Genomic DNA, 23059 nt, shown 5'->3' with positions numbered 1-23059 from the left:
GAGGTCAGGAGATGGAGACCGTCCTGGCTAACACGGTCAAACCCTGTCTCTACTAAAAATACAAAAAACAAACAAAAAATTAGCCGGCCATGGTGGCAGGCACGCGTAGTCCCAGCTGTACTTGGGAGACTGAGGTAGGAGAATGGCGTGAACCCAGGAGGCAGAGCTTGCAGTGAGCCAAGATCGCGCCGCTGCACTCCAACATGGGCAACAGCGACACTCCGTCTCAAAAAAAAAAAAAAAAAAAGACTTCTGGGAGAAGTATTTGTGCATTTGCAAAGAAAGAGCATGAAGGCCGGGCGCGGTGGCTCAAGCCTGTAATCCCAGCACTTTGGGAGGCCGAGACGGGCGGATCACGAGGTCAGGAGATCGAGACCATCTTGGCTAACACGGTGAAACTCCGTCTCTACTAAAAAATACAAAAAACTAGCCGGGCGAGGTGACAGGCGCCTGTGGTCCCAGCTACTCAGGAGGCTGAGGCGGGAGAATGGCGAGAACCCGGGAGGCGGAGCTTTCAGTGAGCTGAGATCCGGCCACCGCACTCCAGCCTGGGCGACAGAGCAAGACTCCGTCTCAAAAAAAAAAAAGAAAGAGCATGAAATAATTGTCCTCAACATAAAATAATTTCTACTTTTACTGGAATAATAATAATTTTCATACTTCCTGTAAGTATTAGTCACTTTTTGGGAATAAATCCATTCCCTACACAATCTAATAAAGTACTTATTTGTGTTGTGATAAAGACAAGCCAGTAGCAGCTGTCAAGAGTTGTTCATAAATCTATGGTTTATTTTTTGCCTATACCTCAAACTAGGTAATTATCTGGTATCCTCACCCAATAGATTGATATAACTCATCAGCAAAGATTAAGCTGTAAATCCCTGTCAACATTTTATAAGCATGTGTTACTCACTCTTCCCTTTCACTTCACACTTAACACTTTAATGTAAAAACATTGATGGTGGCCGGGCGCGGTGGCTCAAGCCTGTAATCCCAGCACTTTGGGAGGCCAAGACGGGCGGATCACAAGGTCAGGAGATTGAGACCATCCTGGCTAACCCGGTGAAACCCCGTCTCTACTAAAAAAAATACAAAAATCTAGCCGGGCGAGGTGGCGGGCGCCTGTAGTCCCAGCTACTCGGGAGGCTGAGGCAGGAGAATGGCGTAAACCCGGGAGGCGGAACTTGCAGTGAGCTGAGATCCAGCCATTGCACTCCAGCCCTGGCAACAGAGCGAGACTCCGTCTCAAAAAAAAAAAAAAAAAAACATTGATGGTTATGGCAGAGAGCTGACAGCTGGAAAAATACTGATAAAACAAAGAGATAATAAACTTACCAGCTGTTTTTATTGCTGTGCATTTAAATCTTCAGAAATAATGGTTAGACATTTTAACATAAGTAATATATACTCACTGTTTTGAAAACTAAGTACAAGGCTGGGTGCAGCAGCCCACTCTGGGAGGCCGAGGTGGGAGAATCACTTGAGGCCACGAGCTCAAGACCAGCCTGGGCAATGTAGTGAGACCCTGTCTCTACAAAAAATAAAAGTATTTGCTGGGTTCATTGCCTCGCACCTGTAGTCCTGGCTGCTTAGGAGGCTGAGGCAGGAGGATTGCTTGAGTCCTTAGTTTGAAATTTAGTTCAACATGCAGATAAGTCATTGGTGATGCCTTTGTCCAAGGTGACACTGTGATATTTGCCATATACATATATATATATCTGAGTCTCCCTCTGTTGCCCAGGCTAAAGTACAGTGTCGTGATCTCTGCTCACTGCAACCTCCGCCTCCCAGGTTCCAGGGATTCTTGTGCCTTACCCTCCCAAGTAGCTGAGATTACAGGCTCCTGCCACCATGCCCGGCTAATTTTTGCATTTTTAAATAGAGATAGGGTTTCACCGTGTTGGTCAGGCTGGTCTTGAACTCTTGACCTCAAGTGATCTGCCCGCCTCAGCCTCCCAAACTGCTGGTATTACAGGCATGAGCCACCAAGTCTCGCTGTAGAGAGATATTTTTACATCATCCTTTTAGATTGCTCCATTACATTCAGAAATTTAGTTTTAAAGAACTTGAATGTCTTCTCAAAATCGGGTTCTGTTACTGCAGCCTTGTAGCATTATCAATACTTTGATAGATGGTGTGAGCTACTGAGCTGAAAATAAGTTTAACCTGCCACTCTAGGCTTGCCTCTAAATATCACCTCACTTCTGAACGTTCTAGCTGTTCTTGGTAACGGATCTGCAATACTGCTCAGAGATTTGGGGACCCAGAATTAGTCCAGGAGAAAAAGGAGGGGGTGTCTGTTTTGCTTCTCTAGCCAGTGTGGCTAGTTGTTTTACAGGTTGAAAATTCTTAGAATTTGGTCCAAACAGGAATATCAAGAGATGAACCATTTTATGTGATTGTCAGTATTGACTCTTTATGATAAAGATCTGTTTAGTAAACCTGTATTTGTGCATGACCCTATGTGGAGCAACATTTGGAACAAAATGTTGAGCTAGAACCTTGGGGATGGAAGGGAGTAGAATTTACTAGAAACACTGCAGGGAGTTGAGTCCACAGGCTGCAAGTGCTGATTGAATGGTGAGGGGAAGTCAGATATGGTTATGGCTGGGGATTCATTCAAATCTGAGCTCCAGAATAATGATGGTGCGTTTTCTGAGAAGCAACAGGATTAAGAATAAGCATGTGGCTAGTCAGAGTGGCTCATGCTCGTAATTTCAGCACTTTTGGGAGGCTGAGGTAGGAGGATTGCTTGAACCCAGGAGTTTGAGACCAGCCTGGGCAACATAACAAGACCTACAAAATTATCTAGAAAAATAAAAAATTAGGCCAGGCACAGTGGCTCACGCCTGTAATCCCAGCAGTTTGGGAGGCCAAGGCAGGCTGATCACTTGAGGTCAGGAGTTTGAGATCAGCCTGACCAACATGGAGAAACCCCGTCTCTACTGAAAATACAAAATTAGCTGGGCGTGGTGGCGAATGCCTGTAATCCCAGCTACTCGGGAGGCTGGGGCAGGAGAATCGCTTGAACCCAGGAGGTGGAGATTGTGGTAAGCAGAGATCTCAGTGTTGCACTCCCACCTGGGCAACAAGAGGGAAACTCCTTCTCAAAAAAAAAAAAAAAACAGCAACAAATTAGCCAGGCATGCTGAGGCGAAAGGATTGCTTGAACCCACGAGTTCAAGGTTATAGTGAGCTATGATTGCACCACCACACTCCAGCCTGGGTGACACAGCAAGACCCTGACTCTTTTTTTAAAAAAAAAAAAGAAAGAAGGAATGAGCATGTAAGTTTACTGGGAGCATATTATTTATCCTTGTTTCTCAAAGCTGTTTGCATGTAGAAAGACTCAATTATTCAATAGATTGAATAAATTGTGTTTTAAACATGGTAAGTTTTTGGCCGGGCGCGGTGGCTCAAGCCTGTAATCCCAGCACTTTGGGAGGCCGAGACGGGTGGATCACGAGGTCAGGAGTTTGAGACCATCCTGGCTAACACGGTGAAACCCTGTCTCTACTAAAAAATACAAAAAAGTAGCCGGGCGAGGTGGCGGGCGCCTGTAGTCCCAGCTACTCGGGAGGCTGAGGCAGGAGAATGGCGTGAACCTGGGAGGCGGAGCTTGCAGGGAGCTGAGATCCGGCCACTGCGCTGCAGCCTGGGCGACAGAGCCAGACCCCGTCTCAAAAAGAAAAAAAAAAACATGGTAAGTTTTGGGGGTGCCATTCTTGCAAGTGAAATGTAGGTTAGGAATTGAGAGAGAGGTTGAGGTCAGGGTCAGTTTCCGTTTTTTTTGAGGCAAGGTCTCACTCAGTCTGGAATGTAGTGGCCCCATCTCAGGTCCCTGCAACCTCTGCCTTCCAGGTTCAAGCGATTCTCCTGCCTCAGCCTCCCAAGTAGCTGGGATTACAGGTGTTCGCCAACATGCCCAGCCAATTTTTTGGATTTTTAGTAGAGACAGGGTTTCACCTTGTTGGCCATTCTGGTCTGGAACTCCTGACCTTGGGTGATCCACCCACCTCGACCTCCCAAAGTGCTGGGATTACAGGTGTGAGCCACCGCTTCCGGTCAGGTTTCTTTTTTTAAAAGAAATCATTTTTGTTAAGATTTAATTCATATGCCAGACAATTGACTGATTTAAATTGTACCAGTCAGTGGTTTTTGATATAGTCACAGAGTTCTACAGCCATCACCATAATCGACTTTAGAAAATTTTTATTACTCGAAAAAGAAACTCTGTGTCCATCAGCTGTCCACTCCTGATTTCTCCAAGAATCCCAGCCTTTTGGACAGAGTTCGCTCTTGTCTCCCAGGCTGGAGTGCAGTGGCGCAATCCTGGCTCACTGCAACCTCTGCCTCCCGGGTTGAAGCGATTCTCCTGCCTCAGCCTACAGAGCAGCTGGGACTACAGGCACGTGCCACCATGCCCAGCTAATTTTTTGTATTTTTAGTAGAGATGGGGTATCACCGTATTACCCAGGATGGTCTCCCAACTCCTGACCTCGTGATCCGCCCACCTTGGCCTCCCATGGGTGTGATCTTCCCTTCTTAATAGCTGGGTTCATAGTAAGATTTGCCTATTCTAGACATTCCTATGCAGGGGATCTTGTAATATGTGATCTTCTGCCACTGGCTTCTTTCACTTAGCATAATGTCTTCAAGGTTCATTTGTGTTGTAACATGTATTATTTCTCCATTCCTTTTTATGGTTGAATAATATTCTATTGTATGGCTATACCACATTTTGTTTATGCATTCATCAGTTGATGGATATTTGGATTGTTTCTACTTTTTGACTATTATGAGTAGTGCTGCTAAAGACATTTGTGTACAAATTTTTATGTAGACGTATGTTTTGTGCATATATACCTATGAGGGAAATTGCTGAGTCTATGGTAACTCTGTGCTTAAAGGAAGAGTTTTAGGCCAGGTGCAGTGGCTCACACCCTTAATCCCAGCACTTTGGGAGGCCGAGGTGGGCAGATTACTTGAGGTCAGGAATTCAAGACCAGCCTGGCCAACATGGTGAAACCCCATCTCTACTAAAAATACAAAAATTAGCCAGGCATGATGGCACATGCCTGTAATCCCAGCTATTCAGGAGACACAGGCAGGATAATCCTTGAACCTGGGAGGCAGAGATTGCAGTGAGCCGAGATGTCGCCACCGCACTCCATCCAGCCTGGGCGACAGAGCAAGACTCCATCCCAAAAAAGAAAAAAAGGAAGAGTTTTGAGTCATCCTCATCACAGAGGCTGCAGAAAAAGATGAGGTTATCAAGAAAGTGAAGCCTAAAAAGGGAGGAATCAAGAATTAAGTTTTAAGAACACCCATGTCTCTGTGGTAGGCAGGGTCAGATGCATAAGATGGCAGAGACCCAAGGAGGCCATCTCCTTTGAAAAATCTACTCTTTTGCCGTATCCTTTCCTGCATTTACTCTTCAAATCTGTATGTGCTGTGACAGCTGAAAAATGGACTGTGTATGTTGTTGGGAAAGGAAAACTGAACCAAATTAAAATTGAGTACTTCCTACTTATTTTTGGCATCAAATAGCAACTTCACATTATCTCTACTAACCTCCCCCATCCCCCACCTTACACACACACACACACACACACACACACACACACACACACACACACACAAATGGCCTAAAATCTGAAGTGCCCCTAGAAAGATCTTGATCTGGAAATAAAGGAGAAAGGGGAAGATTCTAGATCTAAAAGGGATACATTTCTCTCAGCACTGTTTTTGAGACAGAGTCTGGCTCTGTCACCCAGGCTGGAGTGCAGTGGTATGATATTGGCTCACTGCAACCTCCGTCTCCTGGGTTCAAATAATTCTCCTGCCTCAGCCTCCCAAGAGCTGGGACTACAGGCGCCTGCCGTCGTGCCCAGCTAATTTTATTTTTAGTAGAGACGGGGTTTCATCATGTTGGCCAGGTTGGTCTCTAACTCCTGACCTCAGGTGATCTGCCTGCCTGGACCTCCCAAAGTGCTGGGATTATAGGCATGAGCCACTGCACCCAGCCTTACAGCACTGTTTATGAAAGCTTTTCACATCCAGAATCTCATTTGATTCTCGTTCTTGGCCTATACACACAGTTTATCTCTTGGTAATGTTTTGTTTTGTTGCTTGTTCATTTTTTTCTTTGAGATGGGAGTCTTGCTTTGTTGCCCAGGCTGGAGTGCAGTAGCGTGATCTTGGCTCGCTGCAACCTCCACCTCCTGGGTTCAAGTGATTCTCGTGCCTCAGCCTCCCAAGTAGCTGGGATTACGGGAGCCTGCCACCATGCCCAGCTAATTTTGGTATTTTTAGTAGAGACTGGATTTCACCATATTGATCAGGCTGTTCTCGAACTCCTGACGTCAAGCAATCTGCCTGCCTCAGCCTCCCAAAATGCTGGGATTACAGGTGCGAGCCACTGCGCCCAGCCTAATGTTTTGGATTTAATTTTTTAAATTTGCCTTTCTGTGTTACCTAAACATCATGTAACAGCAATCTGAGTTCTTATCACTTCTGGTATTTAAGTTAGTATTATAACGTTACGCTCTTTTACCTTTGGGAAGGTTCATTAAAATTCATCTTTTCTCTCCTTTAGGGTTAGGGAAAGCATCAAGAATGAAAGTGTGGGTCAGGCATGGTGACTCGTGCCTATAATCCCAGCACTTTGCGGGGCCAAGGCAGGAGGATTGCTTGAGCTCAGGAGTTGGAAACCATCCTGGATAACGTATCAAAACTTGTCTCCACCAAAAAAAAAAAAACTAGCCAGGTGTCGCCAGGCACGGTGGCTCATGTCTGTAATCCCAGCACTTTGGAAGGCGAGGTGGGCAGATTATGAGGTCAGGAGTTCAAGACCAACCTGGCCGACGTGGTGAAACCTTGTCTCTACTAAAAATACAAAAATTAGCCGGGTGTGGTGGCACACGCCTGTAGTCCCAGCTACTCAGGAGGCTGAGGCAGAAGAATCACTTGAACCCGGGAAGCGGAGATTGCAGTGAGCCAAGATCATGCCACTGCACTCCAGTCTAGGTGACAGAGCGAGACTCCGTCTCAAAAAAATAAAAAAATTAGCCAGTTGTGGTGATGTGCACCTGTCCCAGCTACAGGATGCTGAGGCAGGAGGATCACTTGAGTCTGGGAGAGGGAGGCTGCAATGAGGAATGATTGCACCACGGTACTCTAGCCTGGGTGACAGAGCAAGATCCTGTCTAAAAAGAAATGAAAGCTTGAAGTATCTTATTTGGCTAACCAATTTTTGCCTTGGTTAGGTCAAAGCAGAGGTTTTTTTCCACCTACTTAGGCAAGATTTATTTCAAGGCCTGTAAACATTCAGACTAATCAGAACGGTCAAAGTGGATTTTGTTGTGAAAACTGCATGTTTGGTACACTAAACTGGAAAAGTTACAAGCCAAGAACCCCTGGCCCTAAGTATGTGTGTGTTTTGGCTATTTGTATGGTGTAGTGTTACAAACTGCTTAGATATAAGTGTTTCAGCAAATAACCTGTTGCTAACATTCAATGTAAGAAATGAAACATTACGAACACAGTGGAAGCTCTTTCTTGATACACCTTCGCCTCTATTCTCTCAGACAACCATGTAATATTTTAGGCAGGTCATATTTAACCTCCTCAGGTGTGTTAGGATCTATAACAAGAAGCTGATAGCTGCCCTACTTAGCTCAAAGGGTTGTTATGAGAATCAAATGAGTGATGACTGTGGAAAACACTTGGAAAATCTGAAGATGCAGGATAAAAATCAGGAAGGATTCTGCTAACGAGCTGGTTTAGTAGTTTCTCGTGCTAGGCTGGGTAGAGAGAGCTCAAGTATTTAGTAAGCAGTAAAGGAATGGAATCCCACTTTATCCCTATCCTCCCTCAAAAAGGAAAAGTCAGTATATGAAATTTTCCAGAGTCCTTCAGTGTATGTTCAACAAATATTTGCTGAGTATGTGCTATAGGATGGCATGGGGATGTAGCAGTGAACAAAAGAGGTAAGGTTCATGCCCATGAAAACAAACAGAAAACCGTCTTTATTTTCTAATTCACATCAGATCTATCCTTGGATGTCTTATTCTCATCTACATTGGCTGGCCCTTCACATTTAAATTAAGAATTGTTCATAAGACAGTATTTGAATTGAGATTAGTCAAATGCCTATTAAAGGTTAAGGTATTTATTTTTCTACAAATTCATCAAGGAGAAATTTTTGGTGCCAGATGATGCTAGCATTTAAAGTAGAACTTATTTTCTTCATTGTAGCCGGTTGGAACTGAGGCAGCCTTCTTCTAAGCTATCAAGGTTTTAAACTTTTATCCCTTCCTGTGATTTGTGTCAGGGGGAATCGTTTGATATAAAAGACTTGACTCCATAATCTGCATCTGCCCTGATGCTGTCATCTGGAGTAGAGACTCAGCCAGTTCCACTTGATTCCTCCATGTCTGCTGTGGTACAGGAATTATACTCTGAACTCCCAGTAAGTGTCTCCAGAGAGCTTCATGCTGACCCTGAGCCAAGTGTGATTCCAAATGTAAAACCTGGAGCCTCAAGCCCTCTTTTAAGTCAGAGTAGGGCATTGCCCTTGGAGCTGCAGAGGACTCGTGTGGAGAGTTGTTGTGAAGAAACCTATGAGACCTTGGATCCTGGGAGTGAGCCTGGGCGATGTGGGTTAGTGGACTCCACAGCAGGAGATTCTGTGGCATCTGGGATCTTGGATAGGGCAAAGAGAAGCAAGAGCATGGAGCCAAAGGTCTTCAGAGATCCAAGGGGCCAGGCGGAAATTGTAAGAGAACCTTCTGAGGGAGCAAAGGAAGATCTACATCAACATTCCACAGCTACTGAAGAAAAGATTAGCCCAAGTCAGGTAAGAAATGAAATCTCCATTCAGAAGAGTTGAGTGTGAGTGACAGCTTTCTCTTGATAAAATACAGATGCTGATGGTTAGCTTATGATTTATTCTTGCAACATTTCCAAAACGTTGATTTTGAAGTTAACTTTGTTTTGATGATCTTTTAAAAAAACATTTGTGTCATATCAGACACTTGAAGAGAGGAAGTGCTTAGTAAAAAAGTGTCACTTCTCTGAAGCAGCGACTGTATATGAAATATTGAGTCTGTGAAAATCATGTGGTATTTCAGCATTTGATGTTAAGAAATGATATAGATATACTTAGTCCTTATGTTTTGGTAGGTTGGAGTGAAGTATTACAGAGAAACCTTTGAAAGGAGGCCTTTTTTTTTGTTGTTGTTGTTGTTGTTGTTGTTGTTGAGACGGAGTCTCGCTCAGTCGCCCAGGCTGGAGTGCAGTGGCCGGATCTCAGCTCACTGCAAGCTCTGCCTCCCGGGTTTACGCCATTCTCCTGCCTCAGCCTCCCAAGTAGCTGGGACTACAGGCGCCCGCCACCTCGCCCGGCTAGTTTTTTGCATTTTTTTAGTAGAGACGTGGTTTCACTGTGTTAGCCAGGATGGTCTCGATCTCCTGACCTCGTGATCCACCCGTCTCGGCTTCCCAAAGTGCTGGGATTACAGGCTTGAGCCACCGCTTTTTTTTTAAAAAAAAAAAAAGAAGTCTCGTTCTGTCGCCCAGGCTGGAGTGCAGTGGAACAATCTTGGCTCACTGCAACCTCTGCCTCCCGGGTTCAAGCGATTCTCTTGCCTCAGCCTTCCAGATAGCTGTGATTATGGCATGAGCCACCATGCCCAGCTAATTGTTTTGCATTTTTAGTAGAGATGGGGTTTCGTCATGGTGGCCAGTCTGGTCTCGAACTCCTGACTTAAATTATCCACGCACCTCAGCCTTCTAATCTGGTGGGATTACAGGCGTGAGCCACCGTGACCAGCTGATGTGCGCTTTAATTTATACCCAGAGAGATTGGTTAGTTGAGACTAGTAGTGAGCTATGATAGTGTGATGGTCTCAACCTTTTTTTTTTTTTTTTTTTTAAATAGAGACAGAGTCTTAGTATGTTACCTAGGCTGGTCTCAAATTCCTTGGTTCAAGCAATCCTCGCACCTCGGCTTCTCAAAGCGCTGGGATTACAGGCATGAGCCGCTGAGCTGGGCCCTCCAAATTCTTTTTTCTGTTTTTTGAGACAGAGTCTTGCTCTGTCGCCCTGGCTGGAGTGCAGTGGTTAGATCTCGGCTCACTACAACCTCCACCTCCCGGGTTTAAGTGATTCTCCTGCCTCAGCTTCCTGAGTAGCTGGGATTATAGGCACCTACCACCACGCCTGGCTAATTTTTGTAGTTTTAGTAGAGATGGGGCTTCACCATGTTAACCAGGCTGGTCTAGAACCCCTGACCTCAAGTGATCCAACCATCTCGGCCTCCCAAAATGCTGAGTACAGGCATGAGCCACCGCACCCGGTCGGGCCTTCCAGATTCTTAAAGGAATGTACCTGCCCAGCGGACTCTCTCCACTAGATGGTTTTCTAAGCCAGGGGTCAGCAAACTTTTTCTGTCGGGGCCACATAGTAAATCTTTTAGGCTTTGCAGGTCATGTGGTCTCCTTTTTTGTTTTTTGTTTTTTTTTTTGAGATGGAGTCTTGCACTGTCTCCCAGGCCAGATTGCAGTGGTGTGATCTTGCCTCACTGCAACCTTCACCTCCTGGGATCAAGCAATTCTCCTGCCTCAGCCTCCTGAGTTGCTGGGATTTCAGGCGCCGGCCACCACGCCTGGCTAATTTTTTTGCATTTTTAGTAGAGACAGAGTTTCACTATGTTGACCAGGCTGGTTTTGAACTCCTGACCTGTGATCCACTCACCTCAGCCTCCCAATGTGCTGGGATTACAAGCATGAGCCACCATGCCAGGCCATATGTGGTCTCTTTTGGAACAACTCAGCTTTGCCATTGTAGCAGAAAGTGGGCAAAAGCAATACATAAATGAGTGAAAGTGACTGTATTCCAATAAATATTTATTAGCACAGGCTGCTGGCCTGCGGGCTGTGATTTGCCAACCCCTGCTCTAAACCCCCAACAAGTTCATATTCTTTGGGCTGCCTGGGCTACGCTCTCATCCTGTTCTTGATAACATACATCATTTCTTTACATAAGATAAAGGGCAGTTAATTGTTGTTAGTAGGCTTCATACAGTGACTATGATTAGGAATGAATGAAGCATTAAGTAACATTTAAACGTGATATTTGAGTTTATGCTGTGATGCCCTATCTTTTGTTTTGTTTTGTTTTGCTTTGTTTTGAGAAGGAGTTTCGCTCTTGTTGCCCAGGCTGGAGTGCAGTGGTGCGATCTCAGCTCACAGCAAGCTCCACCTCCCGGGTTCACGCCATTCTCCTGCCTCACCCTCCCGAGTAGCTGGGACTCAGGCATCCGCCACCATGCCCAGCTAATTTTTTTGGTATTTTTGTAGTAGAGACAGGGTTTCACCATGTTGGTCAGGCTGGTCTCGAACTCCTGACCTCAGGTGATCCACCCGCCTCAGCTTCCCAAAGTGCTGGGATTACAGGGTGAGCCACTGCACCCGGCCGATGCCCTATCTTTTAAAAATACAGTTAAATAGGTAAAAGACTAAGGATCCCAAAGTTCCTATTGTGTTACTTCTTAATGTGGTGGGCTGAGTCTTAAGAAAAGTTTCTTTTTTTTTTTTTCCAATTTAGGGACCGGCCACTTCAGGAGAGAAAAGTTTCTTAATGTATTATTTGATATAAAAGCATGTGTAATATGCATAAAGTATAACAAACACACGTACATATATGTATTTGTATATACATACATATACATACACATGCTTACATAACAACCAACCTAAGAACTAGATTACTAGATTACTATCTCCCTGTTCTTTTTATTTTTTTGGAGACGGAGTCTTGCTCTGTCATCCAGGCTGTAGTGCAGTGGTGCAGTCTTGGCTCACTGCAAGCTCCACCTCCCAGGTTCATGCCATTCTCCTGCCTCAGCCTCCCGAGTAGCTGGGACTACAGACGCCCGCCACCACACTCAGCTAATTTTTTGTATTTTTAGTACAGGCAGAATTTCACCATGTTAGCCAGGATGGTCTCGATCTCCTGACCTCGTGATCCGCCCACCTCGGCCTCCCAGAGTGCTGGGATTACAGGCGTGAACCACTGCGCCTGGCCTCCCTGTTGTTTTTTAAAATCATCCTTTTTCTCCCAGCTCCACCAGGTGTATATTCCATCTTGAATTGTATAAAGCAGAATGAAATTTAATTGATACAAATGTTAACATTTTGTAGTTGGTTTCAAAAAGTGATCTCCACAAGTGAAAAGAAACAGAAGTACTTACGGGGAAAGGGGAAACGGAAGACCTGCATGTTTTAGCAGGTCAATTAGAATTGACTTTGTGCCAGGAAAAGCCAATTTGCTCTTAAAATAATTAAGGGAAATGTGTTATCTGGACTGAGAAGTGGTGGTTGTGTTCCTTTATGTGCTGGTCAGGCCACAGCTAGAGTATTATACTCTCCTGTTGTTGTCATGTGTGTAAGAGGTATAAAAAACCAGGAGTGCATTCATGGATAAGTGTTCACACTAATGACACAACCTGAAAATACGCGTCTGGAAGCCAGATCATTGGGTGTCTAACTTGTGAAAGAGAACAGTCAAGAGACGTGAGAGATGCCTTCAACAATTTAGAGGTCATTCAGCAGGAGTGGTCCTGTGGGGCACAGTTAGGCCAGTGGAAGATGTGGGGCAGCAGCAGCTCCTAATCACTGTCAGGTCACAGGACCCTTTGGAAATCTGAACACTGCAGACCTTTCAGAAAAACAGACATACCATTTGCATAACATTTCAGATTTGCAAACCTCGGGCATCCCCTGATCTCAATTTATAAGAGCTCTTGCTAGATTGGCAAAATATCCCACAGTCAAAAGACAACTGACAAATTGAGAGAACGTATTTGCAATGTGTATCAGAGATAAAGGGTCTGTATCTGTAATGTATGAAGAACTCTTAAATTGAAGAATGAAGAACCAAAGCCCAATAGAAAACTGAGAAGACTTTGGCCAGACATGGTGGCTCACGCCTGTAATCCCAGTACTTTGGGAGGCTGAGGTGGGCGGATGATGAGGTCAAGAGATTGAGACCATCTTGGCCAACATGTAAAACCCTGTCTTTACTAAAAATACAAAAATTAGCTGGGCATGGTGGTGCACGCCTTTAGTCCCAGCTATTCAGGAGGCTGAGGCAGGAGAATTGCTTGAACCCAGGAGGTGGAGGTTGCAGTGAGCTGAGATTGTGCCACTGGACTCCAGCCTGACGACAGAGCAAGACTCCCTCGCAAAAAAAAAGAAAAGAAAAAGAAAAATGAGAAGACTTGATAATGAACTGTGCATGTGTTTGTGTGTGTGGTGATTAAACATAAGAGATGGTCAGCCTCATGTAATTAGAGAAATGCAAAGTTTTTCAAAGAAATGCAGAGATACCACTTTTTTCCCTTTGATCTAAGGGTATCACTTTTTGACTATCAGATGGGTGAAAATGAAAATGTATGACAACGTGTCTGGTTAGAGAGGCTATGAGGAAACAGACATTCTAACACATTGCTGGTGGGAATGCAAACTGATACAACCTTTCTGAGGAAGAATTTGGCAACATTTAACAAAACTGCTCTTGCCTTGACCTGTTGACCTAGCACTTCAAGGAAACCTGCCTTAAAAGATACACTTCTAGGCCTATAATCCCACCACTTTGGGAGGCTGAGGCGGGTGGATCACCAGAGATCAAGAGTTTGAGACTAGCCTGGGCAACATGGTGAAGCCCTGTGTCTACTAAAGATACAAAAATTAGCTGGGCGCAGTGATGTATGGCTGTAATCCAGGCTACTTGGGAGGCTGAGGTGGGAGAATCGCTTGAACCCCAGAGGCAGAAGGTGGAAGGCGGAGGTTGCAGTGAGCCAAGTTGGCACCACTGCATTCCAGCCTCGGTGACAGAGCGAGACTCCGTCTCAAAAAAAAGAGGCCAGGCGCGGTGGCTCATGCCTGTGATCCCAGCACTTTGCGAGGACAAAATGGGTGGATCACCTGAGGTCAGGAGTTCAAGACCAGTGTGGCCAACATGGTAAAACCCCATCTCTACTAAAAATAGAAAAAATTAGCCGGACGCGATGGCGGGTGCCTGTAATCCCAGCTACTTGGGAGGTTGAGGCAGGGGAATCACTTGAACCCGGAAGAAAGGGTTGTAGTGAGCCGAGATCACACCATTGCACTCCAGCCTGGGTGACAAGAGCAAAACTCTGTCTCAAAAAAAAAAAAAGATACACTTCTAGCAGTATAATAATACATATACACAAGGTTGTTCTTTTAAGCAGTTTATAATTGCAAAATATTGGAAACAACCTAAATGCCCATATATAGGAGAGAGATTGAATAAATTATGGCATAAAGTATGTCCACACATGAAGTATTATCCAGATATAATAATGAGGAAGATCTGTGTATACTGATATGGAGTGATTTCCAGGTGTGTCAGGGGTCCCCAAAATCGCCTGCAGGTTTTGAGATTTGCTGAAACTCACAGGACTCAGCATTTAATTGTTCTCACAGCTACAGTTTATTACAGTGAAAGGATACAAAGAAAATCAGCAAAAGGGAAGCATAGAGCAAAGTCCAGAGGAAATCCAGTGCAAGCTTCCAAGAGTCCTTTCCCAGTGGAGTCGTACACACTTAACCTCCTTCAGGAACAAATTGTGACAACGCATATTAACTATTGTCTACCATGGGAGTTTGTTAGTGGGGACTGGTTGCATGGACCTCCTCTGCCTGGCACATAGCAAAATTTCCGACTCCTGGAAGGAAAGCAGGTGTTTAGCATAAACCACATTATAGTGTAGGCACAGTGAGCCACTCTTATTTAGGGAATGGTGGAAACTCCCAAACTCTAGTTCCCAGATGCTAACCAAGCCTGACCCTGCAAGTAGACTTTTCTCAGGCCTGCTCTGTTGACTCGCTTCTGTAAAGTAGGATATACTGTTAAGTAAAAAATGCAAATCAATATCTATAGTGTTACCCTTTACATGGAAGAAAGAAGAGGAAATAAGCCTATATTGAAGTATCTGCTCATTTGTATAAAATCTATACACAAGTACATATGGGAAGGATAGACCAGAAACTAATGAATTTGATTACCTATACTGAAAGAATGGGGGAATGGAAATGGAACAGAAAGGGTAGGAGGAGCTGGCACTTCTGTAAGTACATCTTTTGGTATAGTTCTAACTTCATACTTGAAAAATAACTAACTAGACAACAGGGATGTGACATGGGCCCAAAGCTGAATAGAAACTATAACAAGTGAGTCTTAACTGTATTACAAATGAATAACAAAACCGATGAGGTGGGTAGCCCACATTACTTTAGCAAACACTAATTCGACTATATCCTCTTAAAGACTAAAGCCAAAAAACATAGAAAATATTAGTAAATTTGTTTCTCACAGGGGTAGGACTTAGCCATTTCTAAACAAAATGCCTATATGTATTCTAGGATTGGGGAAATAAGTAAATATGTGTGGATAATGACAGCCAGCTTTCTCACAGAGAAATAAACTACAAACGAGAGGTGGCAAACATGAACCCTGACCCAAACATCAACTCCATGAATTGCAGTTATTGGAGTTATTAGTGTGAACTTGGGGTTCTTTTTTTTTTTTTTTTTTTGAGACAGAGTCTCACTCTGTCGCCCAGGCTGGAGTGCAGTGGTGCGATCTTGGCTCGCTGCAACCTCCTCCCAGTTGTTCAAGCAATTCTCCTGCCTCATCCTTCCAAGTATCTGGGACTACAGACTCATACCACTATGCCTGGCTAACTATTTTTTTGTATTTTTAGTAGAGACAGGGTTTCTACTAAACCATGTTAGCCAGGATGGTCTTAATCTCCTGACCTCATGATCCGGCCACCTTGGCCTCCCAAAGTGTTGGGATTACAGGCATGAGCTATGGCGCCCGGCCTAACATGGGGTTCTTTTTTTTTTTTTGAGACAGAGTCTCGCTGTGTCGCCCAGGCTGGAGTGCAGTGCCCAGATCTCAGCTCACTGCAAGCTCTGCCTCCCGGGTTTACACCATTCTCCTACCTCAGCCTCCCGAGTAGCTGGGACTACAGGCACCTGCCAGCTCGCCCGGCTAGATTTTTTGTATTTTTTAGTAGAGACGGGGTTTCACCGTGTTAGCCAGGATGGTCTCGATCTCCTGACCTTGTGATCCACCCGTCTCGGCCTCCCAAAGTGCTGGGATTACAGGCTTGAGCCACCGCGCCGGGCCAACATGGGGTTCTTAATACAGACACATAGAGATGGAAATATGTGTATAAATGAGTGTATAAGATTGGGCCTAGAAGTAATGACAGACACCTTGTAGCAGTAAGCACACCTAGTCTTGGCTCTGAATACTTTTTTCCAATAAAAGGAGCCAAGATTCCTTGGAGAAATGGCTGTTCCAGGACAGGAGAGGGAAAAACGCAAGATGTGCCTAGAACAATTTGTGACCAAATGCTCAGAAAATTTTGGGGATATATCAGAAGGACACAGCAGCTAACTTGAAGGGGCTCCCAGTGGCCAAGTATGGGATGGTTTGAGCTTAAAATAAATGATAGTGATGAATTATTCGACACTTACTTTTGCAGCAACCTATAGTACCCGTAGAATAAAACAAATACCCATGAGCCCGTTTGCTGATTTTCTTTGTATCCTTTCACTGTAATTGAATTAAAAGTGAGAAAAGAAAGGTCTTACAGAATTCCAATTAATAAATAAAGATGGAATGATGGAAATAGAAAAAGCACTGTTTGGCAACCATCGCAATAATAATTATCTCAAGCAGGAATCATTAATGGATGTTAAAGCTAGTGGCTAAATGTTTGAGAAACAAATGTTTACATAGTCTCAAAGTATTTCCCTACAAGATATTTATTAGTTACAAAGGTGGAATAGTAACTTCACAGTGGAGAAACCTGGCAGAATCCACCCAAACCAGGTGATGAAAGTTTGCCTCCAGGAATGAGGCACCCTAACACCGTGATAGGACAGTGCCTCCTGATAGGACACTGCCCCCAGTAGGACACCATGAGGAGAACCAATATCACTTCTGTGGTGTTCTTTCTTTTTGAGCCAGAGTCTCACTCTGTAGCCCAGATTGCAGTGCAGTGGAGCGATCTCAGCTCACTGCAACATCCGCCTCCCAGGTTCCGCTTCAAGCAGTTCTGCTTCAGCCTCCTGAGTAGCTGGGATTATAGGCACGTGCCACCATAGCCAGCTAATTTTTGTATTTTTAGTAGATATGGGGTTTCACCATGTTGGCCAGGCTGATCTTGAACTCCTGACCTTGTGATCTGCCCACCTCGGCCTCCCAAAGTTGCTAGGATTACAGGTGTGAGTCACAGTGCCCGGCGATTTTTTTTTTTCAGACAGCATCTCATTCTGTTCTCCCAGTGCAGTGGCACGATCTCAGCTTACTGTAATCTCTGCCTCGTGGGTTCAAGCGATTCTCTGCCTCAGCCTCCCAAGTAGCTGGGACTATAGGTACACGCCACTATGCCCAGCTAACTTTTGTATTTTTAGTAGAGGCAGGGTTTCACCATGTTGGCCAGGCTGGTCTCGAACTCCTGACCTCGTGATCCACCCGCCTCAGCCTCCCAGAGTGCTGGCATTAGAGGAGTGAGCCACTGTGCCTGGCCTTTTTTTTTCTTCCCCCAAAGACACAGTCTTACTCTGTTGCCCAGGCTGGAGCGCAATGACACAATCTTGACTCACTGCAACCTCCGTCTCCAAAGTTCAAGTGATTCTCCTGCCTCAGCCTCCAGAGTAGCTGGCATTACAGGCATGTGACACCATTCCTGGCTAATTTTGTATTTTAGTAGAGATGGGGTTTCACGGTTTCACCATGTTGGTGAGGCTGGTCTGGAACTCTCGACCTCAGGTGATCCGCCCACCTCGGCCTCCCAAAGTGCTGGGATTACAGGTGTGAGCCCAGAAATATGCAGTTCAGTCACATTAAGCATATTTATAGTGTTGTGTAACCATCACTACCACCCATCTCTAGAACTTTTTTCATCATCCCAAACTGAAACTCAGTAGCCATTAAATTGTAACTCACCATTCTCCCCTCACCCCATCTGTGACAACAACCATTCTACTTTCTGTCTCTATGAATTTGACTACTATAGGTACATCATTCAGGTGGAATCATATGGTATTTGCCCTTTTGTTACTGGTCTTAATATTTTTAAAAGTTGAATATTCCAATCATGAAACAAATATTTCAATAATGAGAAGGTAAACCAGTAAAAAAATAATTATTTCCTGTCTTAGGATCGTATCCAAAAGGTATTAAAAACTTGTAACTAAGGTAGCTCAGGCCTGTAATCCCAGCACTTTGGGAGGCCAAGGCTGGCAGATCATGAGGTCAGGAGATCGAGACCATCCTGGCTAACATGGTGAAACTCCATCTCTACTTAAAATATACACACCAAAAAAATTAGCTGGGCGTGGTGGCGGGCGCCCGCTGTCCCAGCTACTCCAGAGGCTGAGGCAGGAGAATGGTGTCAACCCGGGCGGCGGAGCTTGCAGTGAGTAGAGATCGTGCCACTGCACTCCAGCCTGGGCAACAGAGCGAGACTTCATCTCAAAAAAAAAAAAAAAAAAATACTTGTAACTAATAATTTTGGGATTTGATCAAGATCACCCTGCTGTTGGGGAGGGGAGAAGAAAGGCAGTAAAGGAAAGTGAACTGTCTTAGAACAGGCACAGTGGAAGGGACAGCTGCAAGAGCCAAGCTGAATTGTGAAAGAATGTATTCAGTTCTGAACTCCACTCTCATAAGAGGAAGGTCAAAATCTGTCGCGCATACAAAAGTTACTAGCCAGGATGTGGAAGAGATTGGTCTTGTTTAAGAACTGTGCACCAAAGATATTCAGAGATGGGCATGTGATATCCCACCTGGATGATTTAGCATTGAGAACTCTATACCATGCTTGATTTTTATCGTTTGTTTTTTTGGCACTTACATATAAGCTATAAAGTGTGAAACTTTTTACATATTTTTTTTCCCGATAATGGTAGATCCACCTGGGTATAATATGTTGTAAACGCTTTGTTTCTAGGATACATTATTTGTGTTCAACTCAGACACAGAAAAAGTTCTGAATTGTCTTTTTTTTTTTTTTTGGAGATGGAGTCTACTCTGTCACCCAGGCTGGAGTGCAGTAGCGCAATCTGAATTGTCTTTTAACTATAACATACAAAAGCCTAGTATACGTTTTTCTTTTTGTTTGTTTTTTGTTTTTGTTTGTTTGTTTGTTTGAGATGAAGTCTCTCTCTGTCACCCAGTCTGGAGCTGTGGCGTGATCTCGGCTCACTGCAACCTCCGCCTCCTGGGTTCAAGCCTTTCTCCTGCCTCAGCCTCCAGAGTAGCTGGGATTACAGGCATCCGCCACCACACCGAACTAATTTTGTATTTTTATTAGAGACAGAGTTTCTCCATGTTGGTCAGTCTGGTCTTGAACTCCTGACCTCAGGTGATCCGCCCGCCTTGGTCTTCCAAAGTGCTGGGATTACAGGTGTGAGCCACTGCCCCCCGGCCCTAGGACTCTTAACTTTAGGAATCCTGAAAGTTAGAACATTTAGCTGATAAAATATTGTAGAAAAAGGAAATTACGTCTGATACATTTCTGCTAGTGTTCATCATATGATTGGCTGTTTTGGAGGAGGTGGGGGACGTTACGGAGGTTATCATGTTACACGTCCATTGCATCCAAGTAGGTTGTTCTGTTGCCCTCATCTGTATTCAGGAGCCCAGACTAGCAGGGCTCCCACTGGATCTGGAGGTTGCCTACCACCCTGGTAAGGCTGTTGGGGGAGGTCTCTCACATTTGACCTCAGCCCACACTCTTTTATTTTTGATTCATTCAATTTTTTTTTTTTTCTGAGACAGTGTTTCTCTCTCTCTCTGTTGCCCAGGCTGGAGTGCAGTGGCACAATCTCAGCTCTCTGCAGCCTCCTTCTCCAGGGTTCAAGTGATCCTCCTGCCTCAACCCGCCATAGTAGCTGGGATTACAGGCACACACAACCAGGCCTAGCTAATTTTTGTATTTTTAGTAGAGACAGGGTTTCATGATGTTGGCCAGGCTGGTCTCAAACTCCTGACCTCAGGTGATCCACCCACCTCAGCCTCCTGAAGTGCTGGGATTAAAGGCGTGAGCCACTGCTCCCGGCCCTGATTCATTCAATTTGTGATTATATTTCAGATTAACACAAACCCTGTAGAGTCTCCAGCCTTTCTGTGAGGAATAACTTGTTTTTCTTAACTCAGAACCTTTGAAGAGAAGTCAGTAAGTCAGGGGGGAAGTCTCTCTTTCACTGTTAAGCATTGTGGCTAATCGGCCGGGCTCACCCCTGTAATCTTAGCACTTTGGGAGGCCAAAGCGGGCAGATTGCCTGAGCTCAGGAGTTCAAGACCAGCCTGAGCAACAACGGTGAAACCCTGTCTCGGCCGGGCATGGTGGCTCAAGCCTGTAATCCCAGCACTTTGGGAGGCCGAGATGGGTGGATCACGAGGTCAGGAGATCAAGACCATCCTGGCTAACACAGTGAAACCCCGTCTCTACTAAAAAAAATACAAAAAACTAGCCGGGCGAGGTGGTGGGCACCTGTAGTCCCAGCTACTCGGGAGGCTGAGGCAGGAGAATGGCATAAACCCAGGAGGCGGAGCTTGCAGTGAGCTGAGATCCAGCCACTGCACTCCAGCCTGGGCGACAGAGCGAGACTCTGTCTCAAAACAAAACAAAAAAAAAAGAAACCCTGTCTCTACTAAAATACAAAAAATTAGCCAGGCATGGCAGCGTGTGCTTGTAGTCCCAGCTACTCGGGAGGCTGAGGCAGGAGAATTGCTTAAACCCAGAAGGCAGAGGTTTCAGTGAGCCGAGATCGCACCACTGCACTCCAGCCTGGGCAACACAGCAAGACTCCATCTCAAAAAAGAAAAAGAAAAGAAAGAAAAAAAGAATTGTGGCTAATCGAGGAAAAGGAACATGGCCGAAACAGTGAGCTTGGCTCTCCACCAGGGTATTTTGGGGCCTCCAGCTAGGGGCACCTTAGAGCCACAGGTGGGACAAAGCAAAATCCCACCAACCCCTCTGGGGCTGGAGCCAATAAGGTTTCGTTGCATTAGCTCGCCAGAGACCTTTGGGATCTGTAGGAACCTGTGTGTCACTGACCTGTGCTGTCACTTTACAGAGGCTCCGGTAGCCTTGGAAAAGCTTAATGGAAGTCATTCCACACACATGCCAGAATCTGTCAGTGACAGCTCTATTGGCTTTTTTCACAGAATGGAATGGATGACAGGTGTCTACAGTCTCATGAAGAATGGAAGCTTCTGCTCATGGAGTACCCTGATCTGACCGGGTGTCTTGCTGGGTGTTTTATGTGGTTTCCATGTATTCTTTCAGCCTCTTGTAAGGTTGCTGTCAGCACCATGTAGTTAGTAGATGAAAGTCCTTGGGTTGGAACAGAACTCAGTCACTCTTGCTTTTCCATGAAGTGTTAACTTGAAATAATATTTTAAATAGCATCTATTCTCACACCTCAAACATTCAGCGTGAGAACTGGAAAAGCAGAGAATAGTAACATTTGGGAGAAAGGATCAAATATAACTACAGATAAATATTTTCTTGGCCAGGCACAGTGGCTCATGCCTTTAATCCCAGCACTTTGGAAGGCTGAGGTGGGCAGATCACTTGAGGTCAGGAGTTTGAGACCAGCCTGGCCAACATGGTGAAACCCTGTCTCTACTAAAAATATAAAAACTAGGCCAGGCACGGTGGATCACGCTTGTAGTCCCAGCACTTTGGGAGGCCGAGGCAGGTGGATGACCTGAGGTCAGGAGTTCAAAACCAGCCTGGCCAACACGATGAAACCCCATCTCTACTAAAAATACAAAAATTAGCCAGACATAGTGGTGGGCACCAGTTACTTGGGAGGCTGAGGCAGGAGAATTGCTTGATCCCAGGAGACGGAAGTTGCAGTGAGCTGACATGGCGCACAATCTTGGCCCACTGCAACCTCTGCCTCAAAAAAAATTTTTTTACACCTCTGTTACTGTCACAACTTTAAAAAGTTTTCAGGCTCAAATTCTAGATAAGGAGAAATTTTTATTGTTTACACTTAATTAAATTTGAGGTTTCCTTCAGTGCCCGATCCTTGTGACTGCTAGCTAATTTCCCAAAGTCATAAAGAAGTCTCTCAAAAATAACTAATACTCAGTCAGGCACGGTGTCTCACGCCTGTAATCCCAGCACTTTGGGAGGCGGAGGCGGGCGGATCACTTGAGGTCAGGAGTTCAAGACCAGCCTGGCCAACATGGTGAAATGCTGTCTGTAATAGAAATACAAAAATTAGCCAGGCATGGTGGCGGGTGCTTGTAATCCCAGCTACTTAGGAGGCTGAGACAGGAGAATGGCTTGAACCTGGGAGGTGGAGGTTTCAGTGAGCCAAGCTTTCACCATTCCACTTCAGTCTGGGGAACAGAGCAAGACTCTGTCTCAAAAAAAAAAAAAAAAGGAATAATATTCATGAACTCAGAATCTTCTGAATCCTCCTTGACCGCTGGATTTTCTTACTGTAGGAGGATCTCCTGATGCAGTCCAGCAAAGAACTTTTACATGTGGACCTCCCTGAAGATTTTCTAAGGAGCAAAGGTATTTATTTCTCTCAAATCTCTTCCTTTATCCACTTACCCGTTTCTATTTTGCATTGAGAATATAAGGGTTATAAGTCCCTGCCTTGTAAGGTGTACTTAATCATAGAAACTGTAACTTCGCTGATTGTATCTTAGTATTGCCCTTGGACATACTTGCACAGTGCACTGCAGCCTCAACCTCCTGGGCTCAAGCAATCTTCATACCACGGCCTCCCAAGTAGCTGGGACCACAGGTGTGAGCCACCATGCCTGACTAATTTTCTATTTTGTTTGTTTTATTTTGTAGAGTCAAGGTCTCACCATGTTACCTAGGCTGGTCTCGAACTCCTGGGCTCAGGTGATCCTTCTGCCTCTGCCCCACAAAGTGCAGGATTACAGGCATGAGCCACCGCACCCAGCAAGTCCC

The 23059-nt window shown here is 45.0% G+C and overlaps 1 protein-coding gene across 5 annotated transcripts in view; it reads left to right on the top strand.

Annotated features, from left to right (window-relative positions):
• LOC113219530 (protein PRR14L-like) overlaps positions 1 to 23059 on the top strand; it is a 53757-nt gene that overhangs the window by 2854 nt on the left and 27844 nt on the right. For 3 of the 5 annotated variants that reach the window (XM_026447050.2, XM_026447052.2, XM_026447053.2), the window contains exons 2-3: positions 8336 to 8860; positions 22579 to 22651. In XM_026447050.2, the coding sequence (XP_026302835.1) occupies positions 8387 to 8860; positions 22579 to 22651 (547 nt within the window). In that variant the 5' untranslated portion in view covers positions 8336 to 8386. Of the gene's footprint in view, positions 1 to 8259; positions 8861 to 22578; positions 22652 to 23059 lie in introns of all 5 variants that reach the window. The other 2 variants (XM_026447051.2, XM_026447054.2) reach the window with 2 other exon arrangements.

This window comes from Piliocolobus tephrosceles, chromosome 19, assembly GCF_002776525.5.
Source record: "Piliocolobus tephrosceles isolate RC106 chromosome 19, ASM277652v3, whole genome shotgun sequence".
Taxonomy (NCBI): domain Eukaryota; kingdom Metazoa; phylum Chordata; class Mammalia; order Primates; family Cercopithecidae; genus Piliocolobus; species Piliocolobus tephrosceles.
This window is presented reverse-complemented; position numbering and strand designations above follow the sequence as displayed.